The sequence below is a fragment of the Ranitomeya imitator genome, chromosome 3, assembly GCF_032444005.1.
Source record: "Ranitomeya imitator isolate aRanImi1 chromosome 3, aRanImi1.pri, whole genome shotgun sequence".
Taxonomy (NCBI): domain Eukaryota; kingdom Metazoa; phylum Chordata; class Amphibia; order Anura; family Dendrobatidae; genus Ranitomeya; species Ranitomeya imitator.
Window position 1 is genome coordinate 683,348,055 of NC_091284.1, and position 17,720 is coordinate 683,365,774.

The 17,720-nt window shown below is 43.4% G+C and overlaps 1 protein-coding gene across 1 annotated transcript in view; it reads right to left on the bottom strand.

The window, feature by feature from the left end:
• Positions 1-3,517: 3,517 nt before the first annotated feature.
• Positions 3,518-17,720, bottom strand: part of PYM1 (PYM homolog 1, exon junction complex associated factor) — a 31,033-nt gene continuing 16,830 nt past the window's right edge. Inside the window, exons 2-3 of the mRNA XM_069758443.1 lie at positions 14,373-14,466; positions 3,518-7,714 (exon numbers count right to left, since the gene is read on the bottom strand). Of these exons, the coding sequence (XP_069614544.1) occupies positions 7,258-7,714; positions 14,373-14,466 (551 nt within the window). The 3' untranslated portion in view covers positions 3,518-7,257. The remainder of the gene's footprint in view (positions 7,715-14,372; positions 14,467-17,720) is intronic.

Genomic DNA, 17,720 nt, shown 5'->3' on the forward strand with positions numbered 1-17,720 from the left:
ATTCCGTATCTCCCAAGACACGCTTTCATTAACCCATTAAAGACCAGGGGTATTTCCATTTTTTGCTCCCCTTCTTCCCACAGCCAGAACTATTTTTATTTTTCAGTCAATATGGCCATGTAAGGGCTTGTTTTTTGCGGGACGAGTTGTACTTTTGAACGGCACCATTGATTTTACCATATTGCGTACTGGAAAACGGGGAAAAAATTCAAAGTGAAGTGAAATTGCAAAAAAAAGTGCAATTTCACCACTGTTTTTTGATTTTTTTTTTCCATCATGTTCACCAAATGCTAAAACTGACCTGCCATTATGATTCTCCAGGTCATTACGAGTTCACAGACACCAAACATGTCTAGGTTCTTTTTTATTTAAGTGGTGAAAAAAATACAAAGTTTGTATAAAAAGAAAAAAAAAAAATTTATACAGTACAGACCAAAAGTTTGGACACACCTCATTTAAAGATTTTTCTGTCATTTCATGACTGAAAATTGTACACTTACACTGAAGGCATCAAAACTATGAAGCAAAAACGTGGCTACTTTGAAGAACCTAGAATATAAGACATAATTTCAGCTGTTTCACACTTATTTGTTAAGTATATAATTCCACATGTGTTAATTCATAGTTTTGATGCCTTCTTTTCAGAGACCCTTAGTGTCTCCATTTTTCAAGATCAAGATTGTTTACCAATTGGAATCTTTTTATGTATTGACAGGGCGATTCTGAATGCTGTGATACCAAATATGTGTATATTTTTTGTTTATTATTGTTTTATTTTGAATGGGGTGGTGATTTGAACGTTTATATATTTTTTAAAAACTTTTTTTTTTTTTTTTTTTTTACTTGCTTCAATAGTCTTCATCATCTGATCACTTGTGTTACAGCCCTGCTCTATGTAGTAGAAATGCCCAGCGGTCAGCGCTCAAGGCTATCTGGTTATGACAACCACAGGGGTCTACTGCAGACGCCAGGTTGTCATGCCAGCACATCTGCAACCCGCGGTCATGTGACAAGCACCGATGGGGGAGTCGGGGGGTTAATGACGCATTTTCTGTGTGCGCATGTTAAATGCCGCTGTCAAGAGTTTGACAGTGGCATTTAACATGTTAACAGCCGCGGGTGGATTGTGATAGGGGTAGTTAGGGGCGCATGACAGCTGATCAGATCAGCTGTCATGTGCCAGAAAAGGTGCGAGCTCATCGCCAGAGCCTGCACCAAACAGGGGGAGGCATTCAATGACTGACACTGCACGTCATTGGATGTTAATTTTTTTTCTCCAAACCAAAAGGAGCACCAATGGGGGGGGGGGGGTCACACATTTTTCCCTTTGTTGACTATTATACGTAACATGGTGGGAGGTTTTTATTTTTATTTTTTCAGATAATCACTTTCATTCAGATATCGCATTGTACGGACACTATGTGGACGACGTCCTTATCTGATCCAGTGATGACAGTGGTGCTTCAGTTTTTTTTTTTTTACATTATCTGAATCAGAATAATTTAAATCTCAGGTTTACTTATTCAGGTCAGAATAACAACATTAATTTATTTTTTAATGTTTATTGGCCAACAGGCGCAAAACATGCGGGTCTGGGACTCGCACCCACGATACTCGATGCAGGAGTGTGGTGTGCATGCTCGCTCATCACTATTGGTGACGTGTTCATATTTATTTCAACCCGCTGTATACATGCCATTAATTGAGGCAACATTTGATTATTTGACAGTGACCATTTAAGTAAATACCTAATATAAGTGTACTGTATTGTAACATACAAAAGCCAGAAAAATCTACTGGAAGCGGAATCACTTTCTAACTTGAAGACTAGAGATCTTAAGTTAAAGGGAAAATGGAGACATTTTTAGGTGCATGCATGTTCGGAATGCAGACCCCGCTTATTGGTTCTACTTGTCCCCAATGGAATGCAGGTTCACAATACCAGTAAAATGCACCTTCCAGACTGTCTTATAAGCTCAATTTGGTTTTGATGGATCAAGAAAAGCTTCTGAAATAGTAATTTTGCCATAATGCAGGCTAATTGCTTGCATCCATACAATTCTAGTAAGTTACTCAAATCCAGAACAGTATTTTTTTCCCTACCTGTTCCATTAGTATTCTATTGGGCCACTTCAGCGAAGCGTTTGCATAAAAGCTTTGTAAAGTCGCAGAAATGTTGCAACTTTTGATGAGTTCATATCAGTTTGAATGAGTTAAGACAAAATGGGTGGAGCTGGGGGGGACATGGCCACACCAGGCATCATATTCATCAAAGTGCCAGAAATGCTACTTAAGTCCCCGACTTGTGGGCAGCACGGTGGCGCAGTGGTTAGCACAGCAGCCTTGCAGCGCTGGAGTCCTGGGTTCAAACCCCACCAAGGACAACATCTGCAAAGAGTTTGTATGTTCTCTCCGTGTTTGTGTGGGTTTCCTCCGGGTACTCCGGTTTCCGCCCACATTCCAAAGACATACTGATAGGGAGTTTAGAATGTGAGCCCCAACGGGGACAGTGATGATAATCTGTGCAACTTGTAAAGCGCTGCGGAATATGTTCGCGCTATATAAAAATAAAGATTATTTATTTATTTATTTAGTATTTCTCAAGCAGCCAAAGGAGGAACACACCAATTAGGAAAAGAGTCAAATTCATTAAGAGGCAGGATCGGCTTAAAGGGAACCTGTCAGCAGGATTGTGCACAGTAACCTACAGACAGTGTCAGGTCGGCACCGTTATACTGATTACAGGGATACCTGGTGATGAAATCCGTCTTGTGGTTTAATCTTTATTTTCAGTTTTGAAAAGGTTTTTTGTCATAAGAGGTGCCTAATGAGCATGTAATCAACAATATAGTAAACTGATCAAGAAGAACCCCTGTAACTGGCATAAATGCTAATCCCTATAGAGGTTCGATGACAAGCTGAGAAACTGATCTGTGTCAGCACAAAATATGTGATCTACATAAAACACACCATTGTTCTTCAATCGAGTAGTCCTTGACATAAACCAGGCAATAATTGTGAATAATCGATCAGGTGATCATCGCTGTGTGTAAAAGTCCTTGAAGGGTATGTGTCCACCTTCAGGATGGCCGGCGGTTTAGTCGGAGCGGCAAACCCGCTCTGCACCAAGCTCCACCCCTTCTGGGACGCGATGATGCCAGATGTGTTCATAGCACACATCCGGGATCATCGCACCCATCACATAGGGCCCTGTGTTATACCTTGCGTCGCCGCAAGGTATACGGACATGCTGCGATCTTAAAAGACGCGCCGCATGTCCGGAGTCGCAGGGCCGCCGCGTGCGTGTTACCACGCATAGTGGAGACGGGATTTTATTAAATCCCCTCCACTATGCTGTAACATCTGGATGCTGCGTGTTTGACGCTGCGTCTCTATGCAGCGTCAAACACGCAGCGTATCCTGCACGTGGACACATACCCTAAGACTACGAAAAACATTTAGCTCCCCCTAGTGCTTAATTATGGTATGTGCAACACAATGAACACTGACAAAACTCTTTGGTGCAACATGATGTTTATTACACCTTCTATATTATAAAAAAATACAACAAACAATAGTAACAAACAGTACAATACAGCTCGAGGAAATGCAACGATGACTCCACCCCACAACACAAAAAGAGGGGAAATCTATGAATGACAAGAAGATACTAAAGAGGTCTGCACATTATGAAGAAGTTCGATGATCCTAAATTACAGACACGGCATATGAACTCACATGTACATCACATGGTTGTAACTTCAGTAAAATATACATGTATAGATGGACTGTATGTAAAACTTGACTGTCAGTTGCCATCCGCTTCCTAACATTAAGACTTTGCAGGGTTGTGTGCTCCTGTATTACTGTTGCTGGTAGGATCAGAATTGTATGGCCCAGGATCTGGGGCGATAATAAGTACTACAATCAGATTTTGCCTAAGGTTTCCCATCATAATGGATGAGATCTGTGCATGGAGCATCATCACACCTCATTTACAAATACAAGGGAGGTCGAGGTCCATTCATCGACAAGTCAGTGACTGGTAGTTATATTGCCGACCAGATGTTTCAGGATACATTTTATTATGTTACACAAGTTACAGAAAAAGACATTTTAAAAAAATATTTTTTTTTAAAAGGTGACTGGATATTAGGGCAGACATTTACATCCTCGTCATCAGGACTCTGGCTCATAGCATCTTTAATTTGACCCATTATAGGGAATCTTTTCAAGAAATCAACCCCCCTACCAGCAAATCTCATATGGGCATGTAGGTCTTCAAATTGCTTATCCAGTGACCCCTTTATATCTTTTCTATGTTGCCCCGTTCCCGAGTGATTAGAGTTTTTGTTAATACATAAGTGAGGCGTTAAGTGCTCCAGGCGTGACAGAGCACTTAAACCAACATCTCTTGAGGCCATTTTCCTGCCAAGCACTAGCCTCTTTAGACCGATTGCTACAGCACTGTCCAATTTCCCTGCCTGGCACTTGATGTCACACAGACAGTGAGATATCAATCAAGCTGAAGGGACAGGTGCTCGGGAGGCAATCAAGTGCCCGAAACACTTACAGCCTATATTGCAATTGAAGGAAAATGATAATTACTCTAGGATGCAGCAACAGATAGAAAATGTAAAGGTGTCAATGGATTTACATTTGAAAGCCCTACATGCCCACATATGCAGTTTGGGGGAGGGAGATGATGGGAGAGTTGATCTGACAGATTCACTTTAACGACATTGTGACATTGCTACTTTGAGCCTTGAAGACAGTAATTTTCAATACTGTGCTCACAGACAAATACATTGTAAATATCCATATCAATATAGCCATAGATGGGGTTTTATTTTTAGATTCCATTTTTATGTTATCCAATGAAACTTTATTTTATGGCTTAATATAAATTATATTTTGCTAAATAAAACCTCTCTTTTTTAAAGGCCATTTATTGTTTGTCAATATTGAGCCGATACCCAATGCCTATGGTGCAGCTCCAATATTCAGCCGATACCCAATGGTGCAGCCCCAATATTCAGCCGATACCGAATGCCAATGGTGCAGCCCCAATATTCAGCCGATACCCAATGCCAATGGTGCAGCCCCAATATTCAGCCGATACCCAATGCCAATGGTACAGCCCCAATATTCAGCCGATACCCAATGCCAATGGTGCAGCCCCAATATTCAGCCGATACCCAATGCCAATGGTGCAGCCCCAATATTCAGCCGATACCCAATGCCAATGGTACAGCCCCAATATTCAGCCGATACCCAATGCCAATGGTGCAGCCCCAATATTCAGCCGATACCCAATGCCAATGGTGCAGCCCCAATATTCAGCCGATACCCAATGCCAATGGTGCAGCCCCAATATTCAGCCAATACCGAATGCCAATGGTGCAGCCCCAATATTCAGCCAATACCGAATGCCAATGGTGCAGCCCCAATATTCAGCCAATACCGAATGCCAATGGTGCAGCCCCAATATTCAGCCGATACCGAATGCCAATGGTGCAGCCCCAATATTCAGCCGATACCCAATGCCAATGGTGCAGCCCCAATATTCAGCCGATATCCAATGCCAATGGTGCAGCCCCAATATTCAGCAGATACCCAATGCCAAAAATGCAGCCCCAATATTCAGCTGATACCCAATGCCAATGGTGCAGCCCTAATTTACAGCTGATACCGAATGCCAATAGTGCAGCCCCAGCTCCTGTGCCCACTATATTCCCCCCAATAAAAACGTCCAGAAGATTGCGCTAGTCTTGACAGCATTACCATGAACATACTTACCTTATATAATGGCAGATGATAAAGAAGGCAGAACGAACAGATTATTTGATATATGGGCGCTCCTAGCGGCAGCGAAGGAACCTGTCATCTGCTGCTTACCATCATTTAGGTGTTTACCCTACTACAGCATATCAATAGGAAAAGCCAACCATTGTTTTAGGATCAGCAGGTGATCCAAAGGTCGGGCCACCACTGACAATATTCCAGCAACATGCCATAATATAAGAATAACCCTTTAGGTATACGCATGAAACTATATTACATGACGATGATTACGTGTTAATTCCCTGCTACAAAAAAAAAAAAAAAAATCTCCACAATTTGATAAAAGCAAAAAGATGAGTACCTGTATATCATATGATACTTTCATTATTGCTAAAATATATATCCTCATCAATGTGCCAAGCAGAAGATGTGATTTGTTTTTCTTTCGCAGGATATTGTTTTTTTCCCCCTATAGTATTCGTCCAGAAATGTGGTACGGAGGTAAATAGTCCATTTTCATGTAGGAGAGATACATAATGTACTTTAAAGTAATTATTGCTTTAATCTTGAATCGTGTCCAAAGCACTCTCTGCGATTCAAAGACCTTCGGACAAGTCTAGAGACTAATCTTCCATTGGCAAAAGACAAAAAGGAAATGGGCATAACACAAGCTCAGTGTTACTACAAAATCTAGCTCTATCGGGGTATGTTCACACTATTTGTTTATTTAGCAGGTTTGTGGCGGGAAAAAAATGCTAAAAAATAAAATAAATACAAAGATTCCTATTCATTTCTGTTGAAGAGCGACTTGCTGTTCACACGTCCAAGCTCTTGAGCATCTTATACCCAATTCAGGTTTCCAAAAACACCAAAATGGTTAAAAAAAAAAAAAAAAAACGGGACCTGGCCATTCTTCTCCACTCCATGCTTCTCAGTAGAAGCCAATGGGGAGGCTAAAAAATAGAATGTCTGGAAAACATCTATGTGCTTGAGAGTTTCATTAATTTCTTAATGGATGTAAAAAAAAAAAAAAAAAAAAAAACATTCAAAAATCGGCCCAAAAGCTTTAACTGAAAACGGCAACAAAAAGCATTAATAAAATGCTCCAAGAAAAAGGTTTAAAAAAAATAAAAAAATAAAATAATAAAATGCCGCTGTTTCCCAAAAATTGTTTCTGGTCTGCGGGAAAAACAAACAAACAAAAAAAATCACCTTGTCTGAACTTACCCATACATGGTCTCGTGGTCTTCAGATATCTACATGTGATAGCCGTTTTACATTGGTCTCTGGAGATGGGATCTTTTTCCTTAACCAAAGTGCTAATGAGCTGGAAATCAGATCTCCAATATTAGATGTCCCTACTTTTCCCGTGAACCTACAATTGAACATGGACTGAATGTAAAACAAAGAAAACATGAAACGCCTTTTGTGTGTGTCCTCTGGTGGTCTAGCCACTGATGGATGCCATCTCTTCTACAAGTCCAGTTCAAGGTCCTCGATCTCTTCCTCTAGTGCTTTCCTCCTACCCAGCTTTTCTAGCTGCTCTTTGGAAGCCTGCTTTATCTCCCCGGAGTCTATTTTCTGCTGTAGGTCCTCAACCTGACGAAGCTTCTTACGCAGGTTCTTGAGTTTCTTGGCCTTCTCGGCATCAGCGTTTTCACTATTTGCCGTGTCCTTTTGCACCTCGGTTTGTGAAATGCTAATCTTCTCCATGTCCTGCCTGACTTCTTCCACTGCTCCTCGCTCTCCTTTTTCTTGCTTCCTTTTTTCTTTGCGCTTCATATTCCTTTTGGCCGTTTTAGACAGAGGAGTGGTTTCCGTCTCTGGCTTGGTGGACTGTTGAGTTTTGTTAGTCGTTGGTTCAATGTGGCTAAGTCCAGGGGGAAGTGAGGGTTTGCTTTTGAAAAACTTGACATACTTGTTTTCATACCTGCAAGAATAAGTACATAATCAAATTAAGGGCTGTTCTCACCGTAGTGGGTCTGTAGATGGAAATGTTATTTTTACTTTTTCTCTACGCACATGTTGGCAGTGGGGGGTTGTACTGTGTGCTTTTACAAAATGCTTAAATGGTTTCAATTAAAGAAATAATTATATTACACAAAAAAATGCATTTATTATTACTGTGTACAAAATTAAAAACAGAAGGATATTGTTGTACTCATACGTCTTTAGGAGTCAATAAAGGTTTATGAGATGGAGAAAACTTCCACTTTTCTTTACAAACCGCGCCACACTTGTCCATGGGCTCGGACTGGCATTAACGCACAGCCACATTCACGTAAAAATAATCTTTAAGCAGGATTTCCCTAATCCGAAATTCAAAAATATTTATACGTGCATAAAGTTGGTTCACAGACAAGTCCAGCAAATACCTTCACATGACCAGTTCATTCCTCTGTTACTGGGAATTCAGCGCTTTGATGGATATGCAAATTAGGCTGAAGAGCCATTTGTAGATATAAAGCCTCTGTCACTCCAGCTCTGCTCCCTACTCACCAATGCCTCCAGCTGCTCGACAACACACAGATGCGAGTTAAGCAGGAAGAGGAAGCGATGGGCGAAAAATAGAGATGGAGTGACAAAGGTTTTAGATTTACAATAGCCTCATTTTCATATCAATTTAAACTCCGATTTTTCAGTAATGGACTGGCCATGGAATGGTGTTGCCGGACTTATCTGTGAAAGAGCTACATGCGTATGAAAATAGTTTAGGGTGTGAAATCCTGGTGATGGTTCCCTTTAAACAGACAGTACAGAGATACTAGTATACAACATTGGAGGAATAGATTAATACATCTAATGAACTTGCCCCCACTGCTAGACCCTTGCAGATCCAATTGTTTGTAAAGGTTTATACATGTGTCTAGAAGCCAGCAGCTGTATAAAAATAAAAAAAAATAAAAAATTAGGTATACTCACCTGCCCATTGCACTGCAGTGCATCCTACATCGCCCACTGCAAATCTCCACTTGTCCTTTTTCAGCGGGTATGGGCAGGTGATGCTACTAGTTATTTTGGTGGCCTACGTGTCACCACTGCAGACAGTGATTGGCTACAGCAGTCAAATGTCTATAAGATGGGAACAAGGTACAGAGCTTTGTTACAGTTTCAGGGCGAGAGTCAGTCTCCTGGTGACATGGTACACACCCAGAGGCTCAGCCCCCATGTTGAGTGACTTTGGGTCAACTATCTTACCTAAAAAAATTACATCAGAAACTCAACCAAAAAAATTGAACACATACTAATAAAGCAAATAATTGCTTCGGCCCAAAAGAAAAATAATCCGGACTTCTCAGAGGTCAAGAATTGTCCTAATTAAGGTTGAAGGAAGACTTTAAGTCCATCTAGTTCAACCCATAGCCTAACCTAACATGCCCTAACATGTTGATCCAGAGGAAAGCAAAAAAAAACCCATGTGGCAAAGAGTAAGCTCCACATTGGGGAAAAAAATTCCTTCCCGACTCCACATACGGCAATCAGACTAGTTCCCTGGATCAACGCAATATCAAGGAATCAAGTGTATATAACCAGTAATAATCATAACATTGTACTTTTGAAGAAAGGCATCCAAATCCCTTTTAAATTTAAGTAATGAATCACTCATTACAACATCATACGGCAGAGAGTTCCATAGTCTCACTGCTCTTACAGTAAAGAACCCGCGTCTTATTATGCCTAAACCTTCTTTCCTCCAGACGTAGAGGATGCCCCCTTGTCCCTGTCTTAGGTCTATGATTAAAAAGATCATCAGAAAGGTCTTTGTACTGTACCCTCATATATTTATACATTAACATAAGATCACCTCTTAGCCTTTGTTTTTCCTAACTAAATAGCCCCAAGTGTAATAACCTATCTTGGTATTGCAGACCCCCCAGTCCTCTAATAACCTTGGTCGCTCTTCTCTGCACCCGCTCCAGTTCAGCTATGTCTTTCTTATACACTGGAGATCAGAACCGTACACAGTATTCTAAGTGTGGTCGAACAAGTGACTTCTATAGAGATAAAATTATGTTCTCCTCATGAGCATCTATGCCTCTTTTAATGCATCCCATTATTTTATTTGCCTTTGTAGCAGCTGTCTGACACTGGCCACTGAATATGAGTTTGTCATCCACCCATACACCCAGGTCTTTTGCATTGACAGTTTTGCCCAGAGTTTTAGAATTAAGCACATAATTATACATCTTATTACTTCTACCCAAGTGCATGACATTGATACGTCAATTACAGCAATTAGGATAAATTCCTGAGGGTTTCTTTTTTTTTAACCCAGGGATACAATGTGTCCCACCTTCTCATCGCAACAGAAAGATGCATTTCCCTTCTCCTATGTATGACCCATCACCCTGCAGGAGAACAGTCCCCAACACTACCCGCTAGTATCAACCACAGATGATAAACTGCGGCTCACCAATTCACATCAAACCTCAGCTTGGTGAATGACTGGTAACTTTAAGCTAATTGATTGTTTGTTTGTTTTTAATTCGGACTTGATGGCTGTTAGGTCCACTTACTTTCTCTCATTCCTTCCATTATAAAAATGCAAACCTGTAACAAAAAAAATTGATAAAAAATAGTGATGAGCGAGTATACTCGTTACTCGAGATTTCCTGAGCACGCTCGGGGGTCCTCCGAGTATTTTTTAGTGCTCGGAGATTTAGTTTTTCTTGCCGCAACTGAATGATTTACATATTATAGCCAGCATAAGTACATGTGGGGGTGGCCTGGTTGCTAGGGAATCCCCACATCTACTTATGCTGGCTATCAGATGTAAATCATCCAGCTGTGGCAAGAAAAACTAAATCTCCGAGCACTAAAAAATACTCAGAGGACCCCCGAGCGTCCTCGGGAAATCTCGAGTAACGAGTATATTTGCTCATCACTAATAAAAAACAAAATGAAGCCACTAATGATGCATATGTAACTCTGTAAGAACACATTCTGGGGCTCTTGTAGTTGAACATCTTGCAGGAGGTACACCAGATATCCACTTACGACCAGAGTCAGTGTTTTATGAATGGGTGTCAGCTCCTCCACAATGCCTTACATCTAAGCAGCGTCGGACTGGAGCACTTTGGGCCCACCAGAGAAAATCATTCTTGGGGCCCACTATGTAGCTACATAGAAATAAATACAAGACCACCAATTGTGCGGTAAAATACACTAATATCAGGGCGTAACATAAGGTAGTGCACGTCTTAATGATAGAGCAGGGGTTGGCGCCCACATTTTGGTTCAAACTCAATAATAAATGTTCCCTGGTGTTTATTAACCACTAGGCCAATGTGTTATAGCACCAGTGTACAGGAGGGGATTTTATGACATCTCATCTATATTCTGAGAAAATCCATGGCGGTAGTAGTAAACGCAGCAATATCTGCACAATGTCTGTGTATATTTCCACTGCTGCAGAGTTCTAACAGAAAATAAACAAACACATTATGTGAATGCCCCATCAGTGCTGGGGGTCCTAGATCACTTATGACATTGGAGTAATATCGAAAGAGTTTTCTCTCACATCGCTCATACACTTTCTACAGAAATTTCTCTGCCACCTATAAGGCCATAACTTTTTATAAAGGGCCTCATTTTGTTAGTAGCAAGGAAAGAAAAGTTTTAGTCAGGGGGAGGTGATGCAGTCAGTCAGGGGTGATACAAGGGGAGGTGATGCAGTCAGGGGTGATACAGAGGAAGGTGACGCAGTCAGTCAGGGGTGATGCAGGGGGAGGTGATGCAGTCAGTCAGGGGTGATGCAGGGGGAGGTGATGCAGTCAGTTAGGGCTGATACAGGGGGTGCTGGCGCAGTCAGGGCTGATACAGGGGGTGCTGGCGCAGTCAGGGCTGATACAGGGGGTGCTGGCGCAGTCAGGGCTGATACAGGGGGTGCTGGCGCAGTCAGGGCTGATACAGGGGGTGCTGGCGCAGTCAGGGCTGATACAGGGGGTGCTGGCGCAGTCAGGGCTGATACAGGGGGTGCTGGCGCAGTCAGGGCTGATACAGGGGGTGCTGGCGCAGTCAGGGCTGATACAGGGGGTGCTGGCGCAGTCAGGGCTGATACAGGGGGTGCTGGCGCAGTCAGGGCTGAAACAGGGGGTGCTGGCGCAGTCAGGGCTGATACAGGGGGTGCTGGCGCAGTCAGGGCTGATACAGGAGGTGCTGGCGCAATCAGGGCTGATACAGGGGGTGCTGGCGCAGTCAGGGCTGATACAGGGGGTGCTGGCGCAGTCAGGGGTGATACAGGGGGTGCTGGCGCAGTCAGGGGTGATACAGAGGGTGCTGGCGCAGTCAGGGGCGATACAGGGTGTGCTAGTGCAGTCAGGGGCGATACAGGGAGTGCTGGCGCAGACAGGGGTGAAACAGGGGGAGGGGGTGCAGTCAGTAAGTAACTTAGCCCCTACCCCTCTCTCACCCCAGACTAAAGCCCCCCATTTACACTTCTCTGCTGCTTACACTGTGTGGGAGGGGAGCGCGTGTTACAGATTACAGCAGCTCCTTACCTGAGCTGTGCTGTACGGCTGGGGAGATGAGGACACAAACAAAGCTAACATTGATTGGCTGCGCTGTGGCCAATCAGTGTTACCTTAAACCTTAAGACCTGCTCCACCGCAGGGAAGAGTGGTGAGTGACAGAAAAAGTGATGAGGACAGGAGCGCTGTGGTACTTACAAATCCTGAGCTGCAGGCTGCAGCAGCAGCCGAACATGTTAGCTGTTATCAGTGATGCCTGCACTGCTCTCTGCCTAGCTCTGAGTGCCAGAGCCATGAGTAGTGGTGACATCACACTGGGAGGACGTCCTGCTCGTGGCTCCTCCCACAGTTAGTGAGAGAGCAGTGCGTGTGTCACTGATTACAGCTGACATGTTCAGCTGCTTCTGCTGCAACCTGCGGCTCAGGAGTTGTAAGTTTAAAAAACACTCATGTGCAGACTACAGCAAACACTGCCCCCTGCTAAAGTGAAATTAATATTCACCCTTCTCCACGCCCAAGTGGGCGTGGGAAGCAGTTAATATTCATTTCCCTTTAGCAGAGGGGACAGGGGATTTTGCTTCCTGTCACCCACTGCTGCTCCGCAGGCACCGGGGGCCCCCTGGAGCAGTGGGGAGCCTGTTGTGAATTCTGTGGCAGAGCTCCCTCCTGTGGTCACAAGTGGTACTTCGGCTGATTCTCTCTATGAGCTTCCGTTGGTGGAGGAGAGTGGTACTGCGGCTTCTGAGTTTCCTTCCTCAGGTGATGTGGTGAAGTCGTTAGGTGCTGCTCTATTTAACTCCACCTAGTGCTTTGATCCTGGCCTCCAGTCAATGTTCTAGTATAGGACTTGCTTCCTCCTGGATCGTTCCTGTGGCCTGCTGCTCTGCATAGCTAAGTTCCGCTTTTGTTATTTTTGTTTGCTGTTTTTTCTGTCCAGCTTGCTTGTTTGGTTTTTTCTTGCTTGCTGGTAGCTCTGGGACGCAGAGGGTGTACCTCCGTGCCGTTAGTCGGTACGGAGGGTCTTTTTGCCCCCTTTGCGTGGTTATTTGTAGGGTTTTGTGTTGACCGCAAAGTTACCTTTCCTATCCTCGCTCTGTTCAGAAAGTCGGGCCTCACTTTGCTAAATCTATTTCATCTCTACGTTTGTCTTTTCATCTTATCTCACAGTCATTATATGTGGGGGCTGCTTTTTCCTTTGGGGTATTTCTCTGAGGCAAGGTAGGCTTATTTTCTATCTTCAGGCTAGCTAGTTTCTCAGGCTGTGCCGAGTTGCATAGGGAGCGTTAGGCGCAATCCACGGCTGCCTCTAGTGTTGTTTGGAGAGGATTAGGGATTGCGGTCAGCAGAGTTCCCACGTCTCAGAGCTCGTTCTATGTTTTTGGGTTACTGTCAGGCCACTGTATGTGCTCTGACTTTTATGTCCATTGTGGTACTGAATTACCTGATCATAACAGGAGCCCTAGGCAGCTGCTGGCCAGTATGCCAGCAGGTGTCAGTGCCTAGGCCCACCGGAGAATCCTCCCGTTCTCCGGTGGCCCAGTCCGACCCTGCATCTAAGGGTATTATCCTCCAGTGCTACTTCTACGGGACAAACATCCAACCATTGTGTGAAACAGGAAGGATGTTCACATTATGGTTGGATTGTTCCTGGTCCTATAGAAGTAGGACCAGATGTTGTGCATTGTGGAGGAATGGACACGGATTTACGGTGGTATAAAGAAATATGTATCTCAGGAGACCCCTGAACAGACTTTCAAAACACCTGACTCTGGTTATGAGGGCATACAGAAATTTGTATTATCCGAAATTTTGAAGGGCCTGACATTTAGGGCTGGAACACACACAACTGTATTCTTGGTGTGAGTGCGGTCCGTGAAAAAAAAGGGTCAATTTACTCAAGGGGGCAGTGTCAAGGGACCAAGAGCTTCTAAAGAGAAAACCCCCGTATGGCTTTCTGCCTTACTGTTGTACACATGCTCCATAAGAGACTTAACATATCTATGAGTTTTTCTCACACAATAAGACATATTGGATTGTTTTAACTTCTGAACATTTTAATTTTTGGTTGCAAGTCATAGTACTTTTAGGTATATTGGATATGGAACAACCGATACATACACAGGAACTTCTTCTTGAGGTACATATCCCTCCTTCACTTTTCTCTGCTTCCTCCAGGTGCCATCGGGTCGCTGGGTAGCTGCTATGTACTTCCCTTTTATTTAAGAAGATGTAAAAAACACATTACACAATAAATAACGCATGTGTATAATTCATGTACATTATTACAAAGATATTAAAAAAATCTCTAGCATCCATCTATTTCAATACATTTTAACCCCTTTACCCCCAAGGGTGGTTTGCACGTTATGGACCGGGCCAATTTTTACATTTCTGACCACTGACTCTTTATGAGGTTATAACTCTGGAACGCTTCAACGGATCCCAGTGATTCTGACACTGTTTTCTTGTAACATATTGTACTTCATGATAGTGGTAAAATTTCTTCGATAAAACTTGCGTTTGTGAAAAAAAACGGAAATTTGGCGAAAATTTTGAAAATTTCCAAATTTGAATTTTTATTCTGTTAAACCGGAGAGTTATGTGACACAATATAGTTAATAAATAACATTTCCCACATGTCTACTTTACATCAGCACAATTTTGGAAACAAAATTTTTTTTTTCTAGGAAGTTATAAGGGTTAAAATTTGACCAGCAATTTCTCATTTTTACAACAAAATTTACAAAACCATTTTTTTAGGGACCACTTCACATTTGAAGTCATTTTGAGGGATCTATATGGCAGGAAATACCCAAAAGTGACACCATTCTAAAAACTGCACCCCTCAAGGTGCGCAAAACCACATTCAAGAAGTTTATTAACCCTTCAGGTGTTTCACAGCCGCAGAAGCAACATGGAAGGAAAAAATTAACATTTTACTTTTTAGTCACAAAAATGATCTTTCAGCAATAATTTTTTTAATTTCCCAAGGGTAAAAAGAGAAAATGGACCTCAAAGTTGTTGTCCAATTTGTCCTGAGTACGCCGATACCCCACGTGTGAGGGGAAACCACTTTTTGGGCGCACAGCAGGGCTCAGAAGGAAAGGAGCGTCGTTTTACATTTTCAAGCTAAAATTGGCTGGAATTGAGATCGGACGCCATGTCGTGTTTAGCGAGCCCCTGATGTGCCTAAACAGTGGAAAACCCCCACAAGTGACCCCATTTTGGAAACTAGACCCCCTAAGGAACTTATCTAGATGTGTCGTGAGCACTTTTATCCCCCAAGTGCGTCACGAAAGTTTATAACTCCCGGGCGTGAAAATAAAAAATCCTATTTTTTCCACAAACATGATCGTTTAGTCCCCAATTTTTTATTTTCTCAAGGGTAAAAGGAGAAATTGGACCCCAAAAGTTGTTGTCCAATTTGTCCTGAGAACGCTGATACCCCACATGTGGGAAAAAATACTGTTTGGGCACACGTCGGGGCACGGAAGGGATGTGGTCACGTTTTGGAAAGCAGACTTTGATGGAATGGTCTGCAGGCGTCATGTTCCGTTTGCAGAGCCCCTGATGTGCCCAAACAGTTAAAAAAAACAAAACCCACAAGGTACATTTTGTAAACTAGACCCCCAATGAACTTACATAGATGTGCCCCCTTTTGGAACTAATCTACTGTTTCCTGTAAAGTAAATAGTAGTGCATGGAGGTGTGGTACAATTTGAAGCAATCCTTCATACACAGGCCAGGTTTTTCGGGGCAGGTGTCGCATTGATAAATGGTGTCCTTGCGTACTCCTCTATTGTAGCACACTCTGCACCTTTTTTGCGACTTACCTCTTTTTCCAGTTTGCGGGACCTTCCCCGGGAAATGATGACCTGGTACGATACGACCACCTTCAGTTCCAGAAGTACTGGGGCCCGCTCCTTCCCTCGTGCCAAATAACAGGGCCTTAAACACTACCTCCTGGAACTGAAGGTACGACGTATCGGTGTGGCGTGCACATCGTGACAGCAGGAAAGCGTTGAGCATTGCCATTTGTACGATGTACACGGACAGCTTTTTGTACCACACCTTGGCCTTTCTCAAAGCACTGTACGGTTGGAGAAGTTGATCAGAGAGATCAACGCCCCCCATGTTTTTGTTGTACCCCAGTACAGTCAGGTTTGCTGACCTGTGTAGAGGTACCCCGTACAGTGCTGAGGGCATTGCCATCACCGTGTATGGTGGTCAAGAGAAGGACATCCCTCTTGTCCTTGACCAGCAGCAGGTGGTCGCTACATTGGGCTCTGCTCTCACCTTTGCTGAGCATCTGCCCAAGTAGCGTCTTTGGGAGGCCTCTCTGATTTTTGCGGACAGTACCGCAGGCTGCGGTACCTCACACAGAGAGGGATTTGTAGAGTGGGATGCTGGAATAAAAGTTATCGGTGTAGAGGTGATAACCTTTATCCAGCAGTGGGTGCACCAAATCCCACACTATTTTCCCACTCACTCCCAGGACAGGGGGACACTCAGGCGGTTCAATCCTGCTGTCCTTCCCCTTGTACACTCTAAAGCTGTAGGTGTACCCTGAGGTACTCTCACACATCTTGTAGAGTTTGATTCCGTACCTGGCCCTCTTGCTGGGCAGGTATTGACGGAATCTGAGCCGCCCCTTAAAATGAACCAAGGACTCATCCACGCAGATGTCCCTTTTGGGCACGTACACTTCACCAAACTTTTTGTTGAAGTGTTCGATGACCAGCCGAACTTTGAACAGACGGTCAAAGTTGGGGTCATCTCGTGCGGGACACTGTGCATTATCGGAATAATGCAGGAACTTATGGATGGCCTCAAAACGCTTTCGGACCATCACCATTCGGAACACTGGAGTGTTGTATAAAATATCAACACTCCAATATTGCCGAATTTCTGGCTTCTTCAGGAGCCCCATATGAAGCATCATGCCCCAAAACTGCATAATTTCAACTGCGTCTACAGGAGACCAGTCCTGTGATCACATCGATCCCACCAATCAGAGAAGGCCCTGGTGACGCCAGTGTTGCTAGGCACCAGCCTATGATCGGAGCTCACGGCCCTAGGATGCCGACACCATCTTCCTCCAGGTAAGATGGCGTCGGAATTTAAATGCAATCACTGTGACTTAAGTCGCAGTGTCGCATTAAAGGGCATGACGTACTATTCCGTCCTTGGGAAGTAGGGCCCACCCCACATGGATGGAATAGTACGTCTAATGACAGAAAGGGGTTAAGGGATTGTGCAATGTCTTGCAAATTCCACAAATGAGGCCAAAAAAAATTCTTTAGCTGAAAATGCAAAAAAAAAAAAAAGAAAGCAGGAACATTTAACCCTTTAGCACAAATGGATGTAATTGTATGTCTCCACTGTGGTGGTGAAGGCTCAGGTACCCAGGGCTCAACGTCAAAAGGGAAAACAACAATATTATGACTCTGTAAATGCGAAAGTAGG